A 19,727-nucleotide genomic window follows, 5' to 3' on the forward strand; every position below is an offset into this window, starting at 1 on the left:
TCTTCCCAGTGTTACTGCACTTCAAGAAACGTTCAAAGTTCTTACATTTTCCGCATTGGCTGACCTTCATGTCTTAAAGTAATGTTGGACTGTCATTTCTTTTTGCTTATTTGAGAAGTTCTTGCCATAATATGGACTTGCTCTTTTACCAAATAGGGCTATCTTCTGTATACCACCCCTACCTTGTCACACCACAACTGATTGACTCAAACGCATTAAGGAAAGAAATTCCACAAATTAACTTTGGTTAATTAGGTACACAATAACAGATTTTGGTAGACAGAATGTGCTCTTTGGTAAAATAGTATTTGGTTATCAAAAAGGAGGACCAAGGCATTATTCATATAATTAATAAAAATATCTTTATTTGTATAGCATGTTCAATGGAAACAAAGTTTTAAAAATCCGACGCATTTCGACTGCATGGCCTTTGTCAGGGAGTACAACGAAATTATAATACAATGTCCTCTTTTGAACAGATTTTTCCAATCAACACTAATTTGAAGAGGGAGTGGTTACAAAATAGATTGGACAACACCTAGTAAGCAATACTATACACATTAAAAAGTGAAATACTGTAGATATGTTATAATTTTTTAAAACTCCAACCTAGAAGCATCAAAACACCTAGAAAGGTAGTTCTAACCTTACATATGACTGGGAAAAGTGCCAAGAATAGGAGAGCCATCTATTCCATAGTACACTAGAACACAGCAAACATGAACAACAACAGCCTAAACATAGCTGAGGGCAAGAGAGCAAAATGTCTACTAGATGACAGGAAATGGACCTATCACGACCCTACAGGAAAGGTGAGAAATCCATATCTTCATTTAAACCACGGTACTTAGTGGCCTGTAGTTTGTAAATCCAAAAAGTTTCCCTTTGGTTTAGCTGTTTAAGATGGTCCCCTTTTCTAGTTGAGGCCGGAACATGATCAATACCCATAGCTTGTAGGGAGGCAGGGTTGTCATTGTGTAAGGACTTGTAGCGCCTTGCCATGGGGTAGTCTTCATTGCCTACCTCTATGGCGTACTTGAGTTCCACCTTCTGTCTACCAAAATCTACTATTGTGTACCTTAGCAGTGTGGTGGTTAATTTCTTTACTATCAAATAAAGAGAGACAAACTTTACACACAAGTCAGAGTTATACTTAAACTACATCTTTAATAATAAGAGCTTTGCAATAGCAATGACTTTCAACGATTCACCATTTCTAATGATCCGTTGAGAGTGACAACACAATGGCTACTGAGATTTTTTCTAGCAAAGATCCACCCCCTAGTCGACATAACAAACCACAGATATTAGGAACAGTTCACAAAGTGAGACTTTATAAATGAGAAAGGAGTATCCCGTAGCCAGACAGCATTCCCTATAAATTATTGTTCAGTTTGGTTCCTAAGACGAGGTTGCTATCTTGTTCCTGTTACTCCTAGCACAAAAACACCAACTCATCCAACGGCATAAATCAATTGTCAACTCTAGAAACTCCCATCTCAAGTAAAACCCCTTCTTGACCCCACTCCTGGACAAGCTCACTGAGGGGAGTGAGCCTCTAGGTTATACACTATCCCAGGATAAGTGCAACATCAGAGAGGACATATAACGGTTCCAGACACTGCCATACACCTCCCCCCAATGCCAAAGGAGGGAGTGACTTGCGCACAGACATTGTGGAGACAAGTAATTGGTTCCCCACGCCATCCCTTCACATGGTTTAAGAATAGGCAAAGACACATTCACATATGAAGACAATGTTCCATCCTGTCCTCTTCCCTTTCTGATAGTCTGCATAGCACCAGAGACATGTAAAAGACACGTCTGACCTCTCCCCTCTCTGGGTCCCAGGTGACTGAGCCCCAGGTGACTGAGCCCCAGCTGAGGGAAGAAGTGCAACTGCCAACACCAGAGTCCGAAGGGATACATTCTAATAACAAGTATATCACATAAGCATATTATGCAGATAAGACATCTTAATTATCTATGTTACCCAACTAATTCAGATTCATCCACCACAGCAGTGCTTCCCTTCCTCCTCTTTTTTTCTACAAGTTAATCATAGCACTTGGGTCGTGTATAGGGGAAGCAGCTCCACAGTCATTTTTTCTGTGTTTTGGGAACATTTTACAACTCATACTATGGATTTTACCCAAGAGGCTACAAGATTTTCCAGAGGACTCCGTATTATGAAGTTTCCAGCTAATGCTCCATCCTCTGGGGATTAGGCCTTTCCTCCAATAGTCAGACAAGGTAATAGAATTGAGGTCAAGTTTGGTGTCTTTCTCCATTTAGCTGTTGCAAGTCTCCGTAAGCCTTGTTTAAGTCCATTTCAGTATTCTCTGTGGCTGTCATCTCATCTAGCAATGAGGTAGTGGTAATAACCCTTTGACCCTCTTCATGGGAATAGGAAAATCTTAGAATAGAAAAACCATGGACCACAAGGTAAAACTGAATTTAGAGATAAATGGGAGGCTATTCTCAACAAGTGTTCTTTTGACCTAATGCTACTTCTAATAGAAGCATTTAAAAAGGACAGACAAGTAGTCCAAACAGAAATTGAACTAGTAAAAACGGAAAATCACAGAACAGTGACAATTCTAACAAAGCACAATGTGATAAGATCTTGAAAGAGAAAGTAGACACATTCACTCTGACATTCGAAGCAGGACAAGCTAAGAAAACTTAGAAGAGATGACGTAGACTATAGCGATGGCAAGGTCTTTGCCTGGAGAAAACCAACGCGCAAGAATCACATGCGCAGAGGAAGCCTAGATCTGTTTCTTTCAATTTTACAAGCAGTGACGATGAGCATCACCCCAGACACTCAGAGGCCAGCTCCTCCCAAGATGTTTTAGACCATGAAGAGGAGCCACGCAGGTTGAGAGGGAGAGGACGCGGAAGCGCCCAACACCGAGGGGGGAGGAAGAAATCAAGACAATCCAACCACACGGAGCAGGACCAGAACAAGGCTGTGATCAACATTTCTGGAGAACCCCTTTCTGATGATTGTGTTAACGGGCTTGTCTAAAGGACTGTCCTTTGCACCCACATACTCAATTCATTCAATTCAAAGATGTACCTATTTCATTTCTACAGGAATCTACATCTGAAGGCCTGGTATAAGCAAAACATGTCTCCAACTACAGTCTCAGGTCAGGTAGTTTCTGTGCCCTCAAAAACACCTTTTAAGCCCAAGTCCACCTTTTGTCCCATTGTCCAGAATGCCACACTAAATACACTTGCCAAGAAAGTGCATTTTGATGTGGAGAATCTGTTTAAGGCTAAAATTGACTCTAACCAAACACGACGTAATCGTTCTAAGACAGAGAGGGATGCAGTTGAATCATTGTCCAAAAATGGACGAATTGTGGTTAAAAAAGCAGACAAAGATTGCGTTACAGTAGTGTGGAGTAAAGACATATGTGACAGAAGCCTACCGTCAATTAGACAATGATGAATTCTACCAATCTTTTACCTTCAACCCTACAGAGGACCTAAAAACTGAATTGAAAGGGATCCTCACAGAAGCTAAGGAGTATGGCTACATTTCAGACAAGGAGTTCAAATTTATTTTCAATGGAAGTCCGCGTATGGCTTATTTTTATCTTCTTCCAAAAGTCCACAAGAATCTTGAAAAAAACAAAAACAGGTAGACCAGTCATTAGTGGTAATGAAAGTCTGACAGAACCCATCTCTAAGTACATTGATTAGTTTACGCCTTTTCTGCCATCACTCCCAGCCTATCTTCAAGATACCACAGATGTGTTGAATACAATTAAGGAATTGAAAAATATAGGTACAGCTTCCTTTTTAGTCAACATGGATGTGGAGTCTCTATACCATTGAACATGAACAAGGATTGGCAGGCATGCACCATTTCTTGAGTACCCGACCTGAAACTGAGATGCCTCCTACATAATTCATTGTCTCACTGACTGAATGGACTTAATAATAACATCCTTGTCTTAAGGACCGTATTTTTAAACAGGTCAAAGGATGTGCCATGGGAGCTTGCTACAGCCCTTCCTACGCTGGTTTGTACTTGGGTAAATAACTTCATTTTGGATCCTTCTAATAACCAGTTCTTTTACCGGATGATATGTTTGGGACGCTATATTGATCATGTTTGCCTGTTCTGGTCCGGCTCAGAATATTAACTTATTTCCTTCCACCAATAACTTATCAAACTAACTATGGAGTACAGCAAGGATAACATACATTTTTGGGACTTTGACAAACATATCAAAGGTTGTTTGCATACATCAATCTTTAGGAAGCCTACAGATGGGAATACCATTCGGAGGGTAGACAGCGTTCACCCCAAAAGGCTAAAAGAGAACATTCCATATGGCCAATTCCAAAGAGTCCGCAGAATTTGCGATCTGGAAACAGACTACAGTGTCAAATCTGCTGAATTGGGGAATCACTTCTTGAATCGTGTCCTGAAATATACAGGTATATGGGCCGGATGACTTGACAGAGAGAACTTGTTGCGTAGGGGAGTGCCTCGTGATACATCAGAGAGAGTGTACTTTGTTACAAAATACAGCACTGAAGCAGAGATCATTAAAAATAATTGGGGAATCCTTCAAAGCGATACACTACTACACCAAGTCTTCCCAGAGCCACCAGTAATAAGCTTTAAGAGATGTCCTACCCAAAATGACAAATTAGTCCACAGTTATCTTCCTGGTGACTCTCAAAAAACATGGCTTGACCACAAACCCAGGGGCTCTTTTAAATGCAACCAGTGCAACCATTGCAGAAATATTTCACAGAAAAAGTATTTTGTTGACACAGCTTCTAAAATATCAAGTCAAGCATTTCATTAACTGCAAAACCACTCATGTCATCTACAGATTGGAATGTCCACAGTGCAAGGTGTTCTACATTGGACGGACAAAGAGATGCCTTAAGACCGCTTAGCGGAACACAAGTACGCCATACGGGTAGGCAATAAAGACTACCCCATGGCAAGGCACTACAATTCCTTACACCATGGCAACCCTGCCTCCCTACAAGCTATGGGTATTGATCATGTTCCGGACTCAATTAGAAAAGAGGACCGTCTTAAACAGCTAAATCAATGGGAACGTTTTTGGATTTACAAACTACAGGCCACTAAGTACTGTGGTTTAAATGAAGATATGGATTTCTCACCTTTCCTGCGGAGTCGTGATAGATTCATTTCCTGTCATCTAGTAGACATTTTGCTCTCTTGCCCTCAGCTATGTTTAGACTGTTGTTGTCCATGTTTGCTGTGTTCTAGTGTACTATGGAATAGATGGCTCTCCTATTCTTGGCACTTTTCCCAGTCATATGTAAGGTTAGAACTACCTTTCTAGGTGTTTTGATGCTTCTAGCTTGGAGTTGAATTTTTTTGATAACATATCTACAGTATTTCACTTTTTAATGAAGCCTCATCACCATGGGCAGCTCTCCGTAAGCATGCGTCTACATTAAAGCAGCGAAAGAGGTCTAAAAGGCAGGCCACCACGACAAGACAATCCATTCAAGGCTTGGGAGAGAACTTGACTTGTGCCCCAGAGAGCTCCGACAGACAGATAAACCTACTCATTCCCAGGTGAGGTGGGGGAAAGATCGAGTCACAAACATCAGAGATGGCGTTGCGCCTTTCCGTCGGGCATCCGCGGAAATCTGGTTAGGGGAAATCGGTCTCCTCGCTTTTCATGGGGTTCGTGACTTCGTCATTGGCCCCTCTTCTAGCCACCCCCGAGCAGCAGGGAGCTGGAGAAGCTATGGTTTTCATGACCATTACGGTCTGAATCATGGCTTTGTATTATAGAGTACACCCCCCGCCCAGAGTGGATTAATTTCAGAGTTATGTCCCAGCCAGTGGAAGCATATTGAGGTGGGAGGGGGCTGAGACATTGCATCCAAAACTAATGTAATTAAGGAGGGAGAGGTGGCGAGGTGTGTGTTTCTGTGATGTGTGGCCTCTAATAATGCATTAATGTGTATGGGTCTCCAGAAAACACGTCCTGGAGGAGGTGTAATGAGATAAACGGTGAAGTGGAAAATGGCTCTCCTCCCTTTATGCCATTCTCCATCTTCTCCCACCTTCCCGACTCCGCTCCCTACCTCCCTAACTCAACCCTTCAGGCTCAGGAGTTTCTCTATGCTTCCATAACGATGGGAGCTTTCCATCACAGGTAGGTCCATTTGTCTTTGTGGCCCTAGGGACTATAGGCCTAACTATCCTTTACCCTGTAGCCTATCCATCCATCCATCCATCCACTGACGTGGCAAAAATATTCGAAGTCCCTGTCAGAGAAACTGTTACCTGTGTTGATCTTGGAGGTGACGCGCGACAGGTTGATGCGCTGAGAGGGCCTTTTGGGGGTGGCACTTCTCTGGGGGCTGGCTTTGCATCGCTCTGAGGGTTTGCTGATCTTGGACAGGGGTGCAAAGATCCCTGTCAGGGGGAGATGGAGAATGTGAGAAGAGATAGAGAAAAAGAGATTGCTAAAAGTAATGAAGAGAGCAAGAGGTCAAAATGGGCCTAACACCAGATTGGGGCAGCCATTTGAGATGTCGAATTCACATGAGGAGAATAGCTATTGCCATAGTGAGACGCCATTGAGCAACCGACTTGTTCGATAGGTTCTAATAGCTTCGGATGGAGGATACCGATTGAGTCTATGATAATCCGCAGCGACTGGATTGATTAATGCTTAGGGAGTACTGTCAGTCGGGTTGCAGCGGACATACCGTGTTTGAGGCGGCAGGAAAAGTACTGGACTCCAGCGACGGATCCGTCGTTCTTCCCCTCCGCTTGGTCGAGTTCCACGCCGGCCCAAAGACCGCCGGCGAACTCGGTGCTGCCGCAGAACTGTAGAGTGCCCACCTAAATACACACGCACGCATTAAAACAGCTATAGAGCCAACAAGCAGGGCCCTACTCCTAGAGATAAACAGTCAGTAAAAAAAAAATAGGGTGAGGGGGGGACTCTCTCAATATGGTTGTTTCATCCTCTATCTGCCCATCCTTGGGAGAGCACGGCAGCGCATTTAGGTAAGGGCGGGCCCCCTCTATCAAGAACCCCGGGAACTCAAGCGTGTTTTGATGCGTCCAAATCTATAAACACGTAGAGGAGAAGGGACAAAAATTAATTAAAAGAAAATAGAGATCAAAGCACCTGGCTCGCCAGAGCGGCAGGGAGAAAATAGGGTTTTGATTAGCCAATCTGGGGGAACGCAACGCCTGGCGTTTTCGCTCTCAGTATGGCGCGGGAATTCATTAATAGCTTATTCTTTGAGGGGGCCCTGTCTGTCTGTGTGCGTGCACGCACTCAGAAGCTGTGTTAGGAGTGTGTGCGTGTAGGAGTGAGGGTGTCTTCAGGCAGGAACACCACACAGATTACAAGTCCTTAAATTCACCGGTACACCTTTTTCTATTATTTTTCATCCCTTTCTTTTCCTTCACTTGTCTTAAGAAGAAGAAAAACATACTTGACCGCCAAAGACGGTGTTGTCACAGACATTTTCCCGGGGCGAGAGAGTCATGATCTTTCACAGAGTGCTATATTGTTAAAAGTTGCAATCAGTAGAAGGGAATTGGCTTGGCAGATGAGCTGTTAATCATTCACTCAAATAAGCAGACGGCTCCTTTTTTTCCTACCACAGTTATGGACAATCGGCCAATGACAGTCTGTGGATTTGAGACCCTTCATTGACGGCTATGGAACTGGCCGCTTACCTTCTGACCGGCGATGACCACGTGGTCGCCCAGCTGGATGCCCATGGTGATGAGCTGGAGCCGAGCCTTGTCTGATGGGGCAGGGAGGGTCAGGGGGGCGCAGGGCCGGGGAAGGGCCTCCCTCAGCAGGCTGCGCAGCTCCTTGGCCAGGGCGGCGGCGTCCGCCATCTCCAAGAGCATGTCCAAGGGCTCGGACACCACGTCGGCCGGGCACTGGCCCCTCTCGTTCTGGGGGAAGAGAGGTGGGGCAAGGAGAGGAAAATAAACAAAAGGTACAGAGAGAGGGAGAAAGACAGGGAGAGAATTAAAAAAAGAATAGCAGAGAAAGTCAACACTGAAGTAGACTGATTTATCCCCAGCTGATTTATAAAATAGCAGCTGTCTGTAGTAATAGAGCAAAAATGAGCCTCCCAAAAAGTTAACAATGTCACTTCATGAGACTGGTGGTTCTACTTAGGTCTGGAAAGCTCAAGTTTGGACTTGATTACCACCATTACCCGCAGAAACACACCCTATCAGTGTTTCATGTGCAGTCCATTGGCGCGGGCACACACCCTGGGGGTTCAGTGAAACGGCTAAGCCTCAGAGATCCTCATAACTGTCAGAGAGACAGTCAGAGCACTGAGGTGTCAGAGGAGAGACGGCTTCAGAGGTGTAATGGGCGTTTGAATTGGTGCTGCTGAAGTAATTGGGAACTCGCTCACCCACCCCTCTGGAGGGGCGTGTGATTCTTTATGAATTGTCAAAAGGAGCTCTCTGCAAGAGCCTGCCTTTCGCACTGTGCTAATGGACACGCTGCTGATTGACTTGTGTGTGTATGTGTAATGTCTGTCGACATGACAGTTATGTAAGTAATGTATCACGTTGTTGTACAAAAGCATATCCTTAGTGCATTAAGGTCTTTGGAGATAGAAGAGTGTGTGTGCCTTCAGAAAGTATTCACACCCCTTGACTTTTTCAACATTTCGCTGCCAAAGGTGATTCTAACATGTATTGACTCAGGGGGATGAATACTTAGTTATATTTTTTTTACAAATGTTTCCTCCACTTTGACTGAGTATTTTGTGTAGATCGTTGACAAATAAGGCTAATTAAATTCATTTTAATCCCACTTTGAAACACAACAAAATGTGGAAAAAGTCAATGGGTGTGAAAACTTTCTGAAGAAACTGTATGTGTGAGCTGGAATGTATTTATAGTCAGGCCATGGGTGTTAATGCAATGCTAGTTATGTGTTAAAAACAGCCCTACCGGTGACCAGGAATGAATTTAATTGGCAGCGGGTGTGTGGCAGGTAGTCTTTTTCTTCCCATCTTTAATTCAGTTCCATACTTTCATTCCTAGGAAAACCTTGACCTTGACAGTGCAGCACTTCTGTAATTGTCTCTTTTACGTTTCCAGCTGGGCACCTAGTTACCCTACAGTAGCTGCTTTTAACCGCAGACAGGTGTTAAGGAGAATCAACGGACCAATTAGCGTGTTAAGATATTTTCCAATGCATTCATTTAGTGCTCAGAGGAGAAGCGGGGAAGATAAAGCTCACGTATAATCACAACCAAATACGGAACATTGCAAAGTTAGCCTTCATTAAAGTTATGTTCATACCACCTGGAGGGTGGCTGCCGAACAAGTCATGTCTGGTTACAAGACTAACAACCAAAACAAATAGTGTGTTTATTTCTTGGCATCTGCTTCGGACAGCAACAGTTGCCGTGGGCGGCGGTCGGGGCGAAACGGTCAGGTTCCCGCTTCTCTAATTGGGAGAAGGGATTCTTTGCGACATGGGCAGTCGTTTGCCAAGGTGGCTTGCCGTGGAAGATAGCAGATGGTAGCAAGTTGGGCAGGCAAATCAAACCACGTCTTGAACCTTTATTAAAAATGTGAAAGAGGAGCTAGTAGGCAGCCAATAACAAAGCCAGGACATACATTTGGACAGGCTTTTTCTCGTAACGGTGAGTAGCTCGGCAAAGAAGCAAGATAACAATTTCGGCCAATGACTGAAATGGTTCCTGTGCTAGTGCTAACAACTGACCTGGACCAGTTTCAGTCTAAAGCTGGCTAGCTAATGCTAGTCTGCACTAAATAGCTCATCAGAGAGATGGACACGTACACAGTAGCAACCATGTTGCTTTCCATCGTTAGATACAGTTGAAGTCGGAAGTTTACATACACTTAGGTTGGAGTCATTAAAACTCGTTTTTCAACCACTCCACAAATTTCATGTTAACAAACTATAGTTTTGGTAAGTCGGTTAGGACATCTACTTTGTGCATGACACAAGTAATCTTTCCAACAATTGTTTACAGACAAGATTATTTCACTTATAATTCACTGTATCACAATTCCAGTGGGTCAGAAGTTTACATACAGTAAGTTGACTGTGCCTTTAAACAGCTTGGAAAATTCCAGAAAATTATGTCATGGCTTTAGAAGCTTCTGATAAATTATGTCAATTAGCCTGAGTCAATTGGAGGTGTACCTGTGGATGTATTTCAAGGTCTACCTTCAAACTTAGTGCCTCTTTGCTTGACATCATGGAAATATCAAAAGAAAATCAGAAAAAACCTCAGAAAAAAAATTGTAGACATCCACAAGTCTGGTTCATCCTTGGGAGCAATTTCCAAATGCCTGAGGATACCACCTTCATCTTTACAAACAATAGGACGCAAGTATAAATACCATGGGACCAAGCAGTCGTCATACTGCTCAGGAAGGAGATGCGTTCTGTCTCCTAGAGATGAATGAACTTTGGTGTGAAAAGTTCAAATCAATCCCAGAGGACCTTGTGAAGATGCTGGAGGAAACGGGTACAAAAGTATCTACAGTTGAAGTCGGAAGTTTACATACACCTTAGCCAAATACATTTAAACTCAGTTTCTCACAATTTCTGACATTTAATCCAAGTAAAAATTCTCTGTCTTAGGTCAGTTAGGATCACCACTTTATTTTAAGAATGTGAAATGTCAGAATAATGGAAGAGTGATTTAATTCAGCTTTTATTTATTTCATCACATTCCCAGTTGGTCAGAAGTTTACATACACTCAATTAGTATTTGGTAGCATTGCCTTCAAATTGTTTAACTGGGGTCTAACGTTTTGTGTAGCCTTCCACAAGCTTCCCACAATAAGTTGGGTGAATTTTGGCCCATTCCTCCTGACAGAGCTTGTGTAACTGAGTCAGGTTTGTAGGTCTCCTTCCTCGCACACGCTTTTTCAGTTCTGCCCACGCATTTTCTGTAGGATTGAGCTCAGGGCTTTGTGATGGCCACTCCAATGCCTTGACTTTGTCCTTAAGCCATTTTGCCACAATTTTGGAAGTATGTTAGGAGTCATTGTCCACTTGGAAGACCCATTTGCGACCAAGCCTTAACTTCCTGACTGATGTCTTGAGATGTTGCTTCAATATATCCACATAATTGTCCTCCCTCATGATGCCATCTATTTTGCAAACAGTTGTCTGGCTTTTTTATGACAGTTTTGGAGCAGTGGCTTCTTCCTTGCTGAGCGGCCTTTCAGGTTATGTTGATATAGGGCTCGTTTTATTGTGGATATAGATATTTTTGTACCGGTTTCCTCCAGCATCTTCACAAGGTCCTTTGCTGTTGTTCTGGGATTGATTTAAACTTTTCGTACCAAAGTACGTTCATCTCTAGGAGACAGAACGCGTCTCCTTCCTAAGCGGTATGACGGCTGCGTGATCCCATGGTGTTTATACTTGCATATTATTGTTTGTACAGATGAACGTGGTACCTTCAGGCGTTTGGAAATTGCTCTCAAGGTTGAACCAGACTTGTGGAGGTCTACCATATTTCTGGAAGTTTTTGCTGATTTTCTTTTGATATTCTAATGATGTCAAGCAAAGAGGCACTGAGTTTGAAGGTAGGCCTTGAAATACATCCACAGGTACACCTCCAATTGACTCAAATTATGTCAATTAGCCTATCAGAAGCTTCTAAAGCCATGACATCATTTTCTGGAATTTTCCAAGCTGTTTAAAGGCACAGTCAACTTAGTGTATGTAAACTTCTGACCCACTGGAATTGTGATGAAAGAAATAAAAGCTGAAATAAATCTCTCTACTACTATTTTGACATTTTACATTCTTAAAATAAAGTGGTGATCCTAACTGACCTAAGACATGGACTTTTACTTGGATTAAATGTCAGGAATTGTGAAAAACTGAGTTGAAATGTATTTGGCTAAGGTGTATGTAAACTTCCGACTTCAACTGTAGATGTTAATGCACTACTAGCACATTTTCAATTGCCACTCATGTAAAGGAAAACCTGGAGTTTGCCTGTGATTATAGGGAGACGCAGGCCTTTCAAAGTTAGCATCTCTACTTCAATAGAAACTTTCTGACCGTCTGACTTTTCTAATTCTTGAGAGTAAAGCACTTGGAAACAATTAGTGTATTCTGCAAAGCTCGGCATGTATACAGATCATTCGGAAATGACCCCTTGCATTTTTCTACATTTTGTTACATTACAGCCTTATTCTATTATTTTCCCCCTCTACACACAATACCCCATAATGACAAAGCAAAAACATGTTTTAAATTTTTTATAAAAAGTCCCTCTTGCAATGACGAAGCGCTACAGAGGTCAACAAACGTGTTCACGCACGCACTCACTCACACACTAGAAGTAATCAGTTTTGAGAGCCAGCAAATCGGTCACTCGCTTTGTGAAACCTGCATCGCATCAGATCTCGACTGGCTGGTGATCTGTGCCAATGACCGCGCTATAACAAACCCCCTGAAAAACAACCAACCTAGAAATTAGAAACTGGTGTAATTAGCCAAAAGTCAATACACCAAAAAACAGAGCAGAGCAGATAGCAGTGCTACCACTTCTCTCTGACTCCGGACTACACATTATCCCCAGAGGCAGGAGTTCAAACCACATCCTGTCCTATGTCTTTACCTGCTCCTTCACCTTAACCCTTTCCTTGTTGTCGGAATAAAAGTACAATGCATTCTCCTTCAAAAAATGTAAGAGAAAAAGGAGCAGACAAAATGTTCTACTTATATCAACAGTACGTTTCTTGACAACTCAGTGAATTTAAGGATGACAGCTAAGACTTAGTAACAACTAGGTCAATTAGGAATAAAGAAAGACAGCAACGTATTTTTGCCCTGCTTCCCTTTCATGCTTACGTGTTAAGCCGGCGATTAATGTTTATGCCCTCTAGCACTGTCATAGTCTCGGATCTTTGTACTCCTTGGAGACCAAGTCTTGTTTTCGAGAGAGGTTGAAAAGTAAAGCCAGTACACTGTGCCAAATCACACATCAGTTTTCTCCTCGAAACTCTAGTTGTGTAAGGAGAAGAATCCATTCACAGATACGCTAGCACTCTGCTGCCCTCGTGTGGTGAAATAAAACATATCCAATGATGCAGAATGGGCAGAAGGATAGAGGCAAATCCATTCGAATGCAAATATGGACAACACTGGATGAGGGCGCATTGTCAATTTCACCTGGTGCGAGTCTCTATTCAAAGTAAATGGCAGAGTTAAATCAGGGAGCCGCTGAAGCAAAGCCCTCAGCATACACTTTGCAGAGCTACAGAGACAAAACGCCTCAGAGTGAGCCTATATGAGAAAGCATTTTGTCTAAGATGAGAGGGGCAATTCAAAGCACATCGAAGACATTGGCATTCCAAACGAGTGCCTGTTTAGTGTACTGCGTCAACTGAGGCCAAATGGTAAATGTGACACACAAAAATGTTGAATATCTGAAATTGAAATTCAAGGTAAGCCTAACTGTGCGGGTGAACGATGCGGTTTCTTTCATTTTTACTCTCAAGCGCGGTGGCTTGTGATGGTCTCCATCAAAGCAATACACTGTAATGTCATCTCATGACTATTTTTGACTTAGAGGTGTATAAAAAAGAAAAACATTATAGAGCAAGAACGGGGTTACTCAAATAGACCAAGTAAATCAAAAACCAATACACACTGGGTAACATCAGCCTGTTCAAATAGCTTGCCTCTCATGGGCACAGTTACAGCTACGCTCCGTTGAGAAATGGTCACCCGAATCGGAGAGTGCTTTACTAGCGCTGACTGGAATGCATTCCAGGACTCTGCCGATAGCGTCGACGAGCTAGCCACCTGCGTCACCGGCTTCCTTGAGAAATGCATCGCCGACGTTGTTCCCCCAATCAAAAGCCCCAGATTAACACAGAGGTAGGCGCTAAGGTAAAGGTTAGGGCTACCGCACACAGGGCTAGCGCAGCAAACACAGAGGCTACGGCTGAGGACACAAACGAGTACGAGAAGTCCCGCTACATCCTCTGCAGAGCCATCAAACAAGCAAAAGGACAATCTACGAACAAGGTTGAATCCTATGACACAGGCTCTACAGGGGCTACAGTGCATTACAGATTACAAAGGAAGACCCAGCCGTAATCTGTCCAATGATGCCTTTCTACCAGATGAACTCAATGCATTTTGTGCATGCTTTAAAAAAATGCTAAACTCTTGAGCCGTTCACAAGGGCAACGGCTAACCCAGGGGACTGGGTGATCTTGCTCTGCGAGGTCGACGTGAGTAAGGTTTTTAATGAGGTTAACACACGTAAGGTAGCAGGGCCAGAAAGTATAGCAGGGCTCATTCTCAGAGCATGTGCAGAACAGCTGGCAGGCATATTCACGATCATCTTCATCGACGGATCTGCAATGGAGCGGGTCGAGAGCTTCAAGTTCCTGTGTCCAATTCACTAAGGACTTAAAATGGTCCACACACACGCAATCAGTCGTAAAGAAGACGTGACAGTGCCTCTTCCCCCTCAAGAGATTGAAAAGATTTGCCATGGGCCCTCAAATCCTTAAAGTTCTACAGCTGCACCATTGAGAGCATCTTGACTGGCTGCATCACTGCTTAGTATGGCAAATGTACCATCCAGTACTGAAGCTGAGCTCCCCACCATCCAGGACCTCTATATCAGGCCGTGTGAAAGGAACGCCCAGAACATTTTTCTAAATTCCAGCCACCCATAGACTGTTCCTCTGCTTCCACAGAGCAAGCGGTACCGGAGCAACAAGTCTGACACCAACAGGATCCTGAACAGCATCTACCCTCAAGCCATAAGACTGCTAAATATCTACCAAAATGGCTACATGGACTATCTGCATTGACCCTTTTAGTTTGTTTATATTTTTGCACTGTCTCTATGAACACTCACTCTATGCACACTCTACACACTCACTCCCAAACACTGACACTCCAACACACACAAACACTTAATTTGCTCACACACAAATTCATACCGACTCTACACACATCAACACACACACACACTGACATACGCTTCTGCTACTCTGTCATACATCCTGATGCCGAGTCACCTTACCCCTATACAGTTCTACCTCTATCACTCCAGTATCCCTGCACATTATTAACACGGTATTGGCACTGACCATGGAACTGACAATGTATATAGCTTACTTTCTTGTGTTCTTCTTATTTCTATTTCTCGTTTGCTTTTGTTCTGCTTGACTTGATCTATTTTTAAAGTACAACTGATATTGATTACTGCATTGTTGAGAAAGAACAGCAAGAAAGGTATTACACTGCACTTGTGCACATGAAAAAAAACTTAACTACAGAGGAAGGATAAGCTCCACGCCCTCCCCCCCCAAAAAAATTGGCAGAACTACAACGTACAGTTAACAATCATCGTCATCCTCATCATCCTCCTCGGGTATGTTATTGGAAGTATACACACGGAGCTACACTTCTTGATGAACTCTATCTTTCTAATTGACAGATTGTGATCGGGCTTGGAGAGATGGTTAGGAACTTCAAAATGACCAAACCTGTGCCTTTCACGACACGACTGAACTCCCATCACCTCTCTCGCAGATCTCGCTGATTAACGATGTGCCGTGGTTAGTCACAAGCCTTACTGAATCAAACAGAGGGGATGGCAGTATGGAGGACTGACACAGGAGCTTTTCTTCAGATAAGATTTATCGGGACAGGACAGAGTGGGCGGGGGTGAGAACGCATATCCTCCGCCTACATCTCTGCAATCAAAGTGTTTCCTACTGCATTTTTTAAAATTCAAGTTGTTGAGAGATGAACTGAAATATCTGGTGGTGATCCACGGAATTGCAGGACTGATTATGGCAAGTCTGTTTTGTTTTGGCTTGGCAAGCTAATATAGCTAGCTAATATGATTTGAATGATGCAACACCAGATTAACAGCATCAGTCTTTTGGCCACCTGCCCCGGTTCCTAGAGGGAAGTGGACTGCGGTGTGAGGGGATGCAGAGTCTCGCCTCATAGGGGGCTTCTCCAGATTACTGCTGAGGTGTGATGGTCTTACATATGCTTTTCAGTCGCCGAAGCATCACCCAGGTGGGCGCTACATTTCAGTAGTGGACCCAGACTGCCTACAGAAGAGGGACTGCGAACATCGAAGACGACAAGGTACCCGATGAAGAACTCTGTGGCCTGTTTGTCAGATGTTTCTACCTCCCAGCCTGGCTGTTCCATATCTGCTGCCTCCGCTCAAGATACTACCTTTTCGAAACTGCCTACCATCTAAAGCTGTGGAAGGCCATCACCGAAGAACTGCCAGATCAAAATGACTGAGATTCTACTTGTAATGAAAAGTCTCTATATAAAACAAATCTATTATTATTTATAATATACAAGTAGTGTCATCAGGGTATGGGCTGGGCATCTGAAAGAGTGCAATCAATCAACCAATCGCTCGTTTTCATTTGACAAAATGTTTCCGCAAACATATTGCCTTGAACATTCCCTCGCACCGTTACCTCTACCTGAGAACCAACCAAAATGTTTAAGGAACATTTCTCGATAGCTAAAGACTGAGCCACAGAGACTCTTTACTTGTCCCCCCTCTGGGCCGTACACGCTGAAACAGGAGTCGCAGGTTGTTCGAGACACAGCGGGCTTTTTAGCAGGGGTAAATAATATCAATAATAAAAATGCATCTGGTGTTGCGTTCCTCTCCACTCGCACCGAGGGGGTGTAAAATGTGTTTAGGAGATAAATTAGTGCTGTTAATTTGCAGGAAAAACCTGCGGGAGAGAACTGAATGAGAGAGTTGGGCAGAGGGTAAAGCGAAGAAGCGCGAGTCGGGCACAGGAGGGACGTGTGACATCTTCAGTGGCGAAGAAACACATCTGCTCGACGGGGTCTTTGTGTCACAAGGATTGCACATTCCTGAGGGGTATAATTGCGAGCGTGGAATGAGTGGAAAGGAGGTTTTGACGGTATGTGTGAGGTGTGTATATTAATTTACTATGACTATGCATGAGTGAAATGGAGCACATCCATGTGAAGAAATTCAGACTTTTTATATGAATGATTATGTGTGAGTGTGTAATTAAAGAGTACCCACTCCTATAAATCAAGCCAGCACTGCATTTATGGTAAAATGGTAGTAAAGTGTTCTTGAGTTGTGTTTTACATTAGTCAAATGTGAGGAGAGACAGCTGAACAGCCTCTAAAAGCTGGTTAGGTAGGTGGTACCAGGTAGCTACCAACTGAGTTGAATTATGTTACAGGAAGTAAAAAAGGTACCCATTGACACCACATTTCCCAGGCAAATGAACAGCACAGAGCGATTTAGGTTCTCTGTTGAAAGTGTCTGGGAAAGTGTTTATCCAAGGGGAAGGGCAATTTGGGGAACATACCCTGAAGGTGGGGTTAGCTCCCAGTTCTAGCAGACACTTGACTGCAGAGGAGCACAGGTTGGAGGCGGCAATGTGCAGGGCCGTGCCGAAGTCAAAGTCACTGCAGGTGGTGTCTACCTCTGAAACAAGTTCATAGATCCAATCAAATTAGATTAAATAACACTTTCGTTGTCTGCTTTTGCAGAAATGTGCTTTATATCTCAATGCTTCATCATCACAAGAAGACAAAAAGTTTAAGGAGAGAGAGAGAGGTGTGACATGCTGAAAGTCAGCTAACTGTATTTCGTTATTCTTTATTTGAACAGGCAACCGTAAGTGTTGTCTATTTAGTGTTTGTGTCTGTTTATTCAGTATATTTGAAAAAGAATGTTAGAGTCTCACACTCTAGGAGCTCAGTGTTTGTCTTATACCTTGACGAACACAGTCTGTCGAAACATTGGTTATAAAATGATTGCATCTGAGCTCCTAGAGTGTGCAGCTCTCCTTTTCTTTTTCCATGTGTTCTACTCCGCTATCCAGCACCTCGCCTAAACAGGTGTGCGTTTTTTTTTTGCCTACAGATTATTCAGCATATTTACCTACACAAGTACTCCCTTTGCACATACTGTATGAGTGTACTATTCTGAAAACTGGAAGCTTGAATCCTTATTTTTTGAGATCATGTGAGTGTGGTTGCAGGGGACAACGTATCAAATGACAGTGTTGGTAGCACGTTTCTTTCCCTTCGTAGCATTCTCTCCAGTTATCTGTTCCACAGTTTATCTAACCTGCCCACAGTGTCTTTCCTCTTATTTTTGTCTCCCCTCTCTTATCCCCTATCCCCCCCACCACCTACTCCTCCTCCCCTCTCTCCCACATCTCCACTTTCCTCACCCCCGGGCTGGGAGGCGTGCAGAACCACCCGGATGAGCTGGGGCACATCGAAGTAGGCGGCGTAGTGCAGGGCACTCATGTTGGTCCACCGCGACCGCAGACCAGGCTCTGCCCCCAGGGACAGGAGTTGCTGGGCGAAGCTGGCCGCAATGTCTGCGTCACCTAAGGGGACAGACAGACGGTCAATGGCTGCCAAAACACTACAGTACACAATGTCAGGGCAGACTTTAAGCCTTTCAAACAATATTTCTCATAGACAGAGAGAGAGAGACAGACAGATGGTCAACGGCTGCCAGAACACTACAGTACACAATGTCAGGGCAGACTAAGCCTTCAAACAATATTTCTGACAGAGAGAGAGACAGATAGATGGGCAATGGCTGCACAGTCCCCTCAAAATTGGGAAATATCACGTTTGGTTAAAACTGAAAAAAGAACTTGTACTGACAGAAAAATATGTGTTCCTTTGCGCAATATATATCCCCCCTCAGAATCCCCATATTACTCAGAGGAGATCTCCCCCACCCTTGAGGAAGAGACGTGCAATTTCCAGGCCCAGGGATCTGTGGGGACACAAATGCGCGCACAGGAACATTACCTGATCTAATGAGCACACGAGGGGACAGCTTTATTACAGGTCATACTGTTTCTAACTGTCTTAATCTCCCCCATAGAAACAACAGTGACAGCACCGTCAACAAAAACGGAAGGGATCTGTTGCAGCTACAAAATAACGATACAAAATGGTGACATCTGGACAACCCATTTTAAAACACTCTACAACACCGTTCAAATTGACACAAAACGCAGAACGCTAAATTCATGAGAATTTGAATGGATTAGAAAAAGCTATAACGGACAATCAAAATCCATTGGACTTCCCAATTACTGACCAGGAGTTCTATAAGAAACTTCAGGCTCTCAAATTTAAAAAGCATGCAGACCTGATGGCATCCTAAATGAGATGCGCAAACTTACTAGTGCAAAATTTCAATTGGCTATATTAAAACAGTTTAATTTGATCCTGAGTGTAGGTTATTTCCCTGACATCTGGAATCAAGGACTCATAACCCCAATCTTTAAGAACAGAGACAAATTTGACCCTAACAATTACAGAGGCATTTGTGTGAACAGTAACCTGGGGAAGGTTTTCTGTAGTATTATAAACGTAAGAGTTCTAAACTTCCTTAATAAGCACAATGTCTTGAGTAAAAGCCAAATTGGATGTATACCAAAACATCGCACAACTGATCATATTTACACCCTACACACCCTGATAGATAAACATGTCCACCAAAATAATACCAAAATATACTCTTGCTTTATCGACTTCCAAAAAGCATTTGATTCTATTTGGCATACAGGACTGTTCTACAAAGTTATTGAAAGTGGTATAGGGGGTAAAACATATGACATAATTAAATCAATGTATACTGGCAATACGTGCAGCATTAAAAAT

The 19,727-nt window shown here is 43.3% G+C and overlaps 1 protein-coding gene across 3 annotated transcripts in view; it reads right to left on the reverse strand.

Moving 5' to 3' along the window:
* LOC120023150 (CAP-Gly domain-containing linker protein 4-like) overlaps positions 1–19,727 on the reverse strand; it is a 94,123-nt gene that overhangs the window by 56,294 nt on the left and 18,102 nt on the right. For all 3 annotated transcript variants that reach the window (XM_038967146.1, XM_038967148.1, XM_038967147.1), the window contains exons 5-9: positions 18,269–18,430; positions 17,396–17,514; positions 7,724–7,951; positions 6,736–6,871; positions 6,308–6,439 (exon numbers count right to left, since the gene is read on the reverse strand). In XM_038967146.1, coding sequence (XP_038823074.1) covers positions 6,308–6,439; positions 6,736–6,871; positions 7,724–7,951; positions 17,396–17,514; positions 18,269–18,430 — 777 coding nt within the window. The remainder of the gene's footprint in view (positions 1–6,307; positions 6,440–6,735; positions 6,872–7,723; positions 7,952–17,395; positions 17,515–18,268; positions 18,431–19,727) is intronic.

This window comes from Salvelinus namaycush, chromosome 28 (genome assembly GCF_016432855.1).
Source record: "Salvelinus namaycush isolate Seneca chromosome 28, SaNama_1.0, whole genome shotgun sequence".
Taxonomy (NCBI): Eukaryota; Metazoa; Chordata; class Actinopteri; order Salmoniformes; family Salmonidae; genus Salvelinus; species Salvelinus namaycush.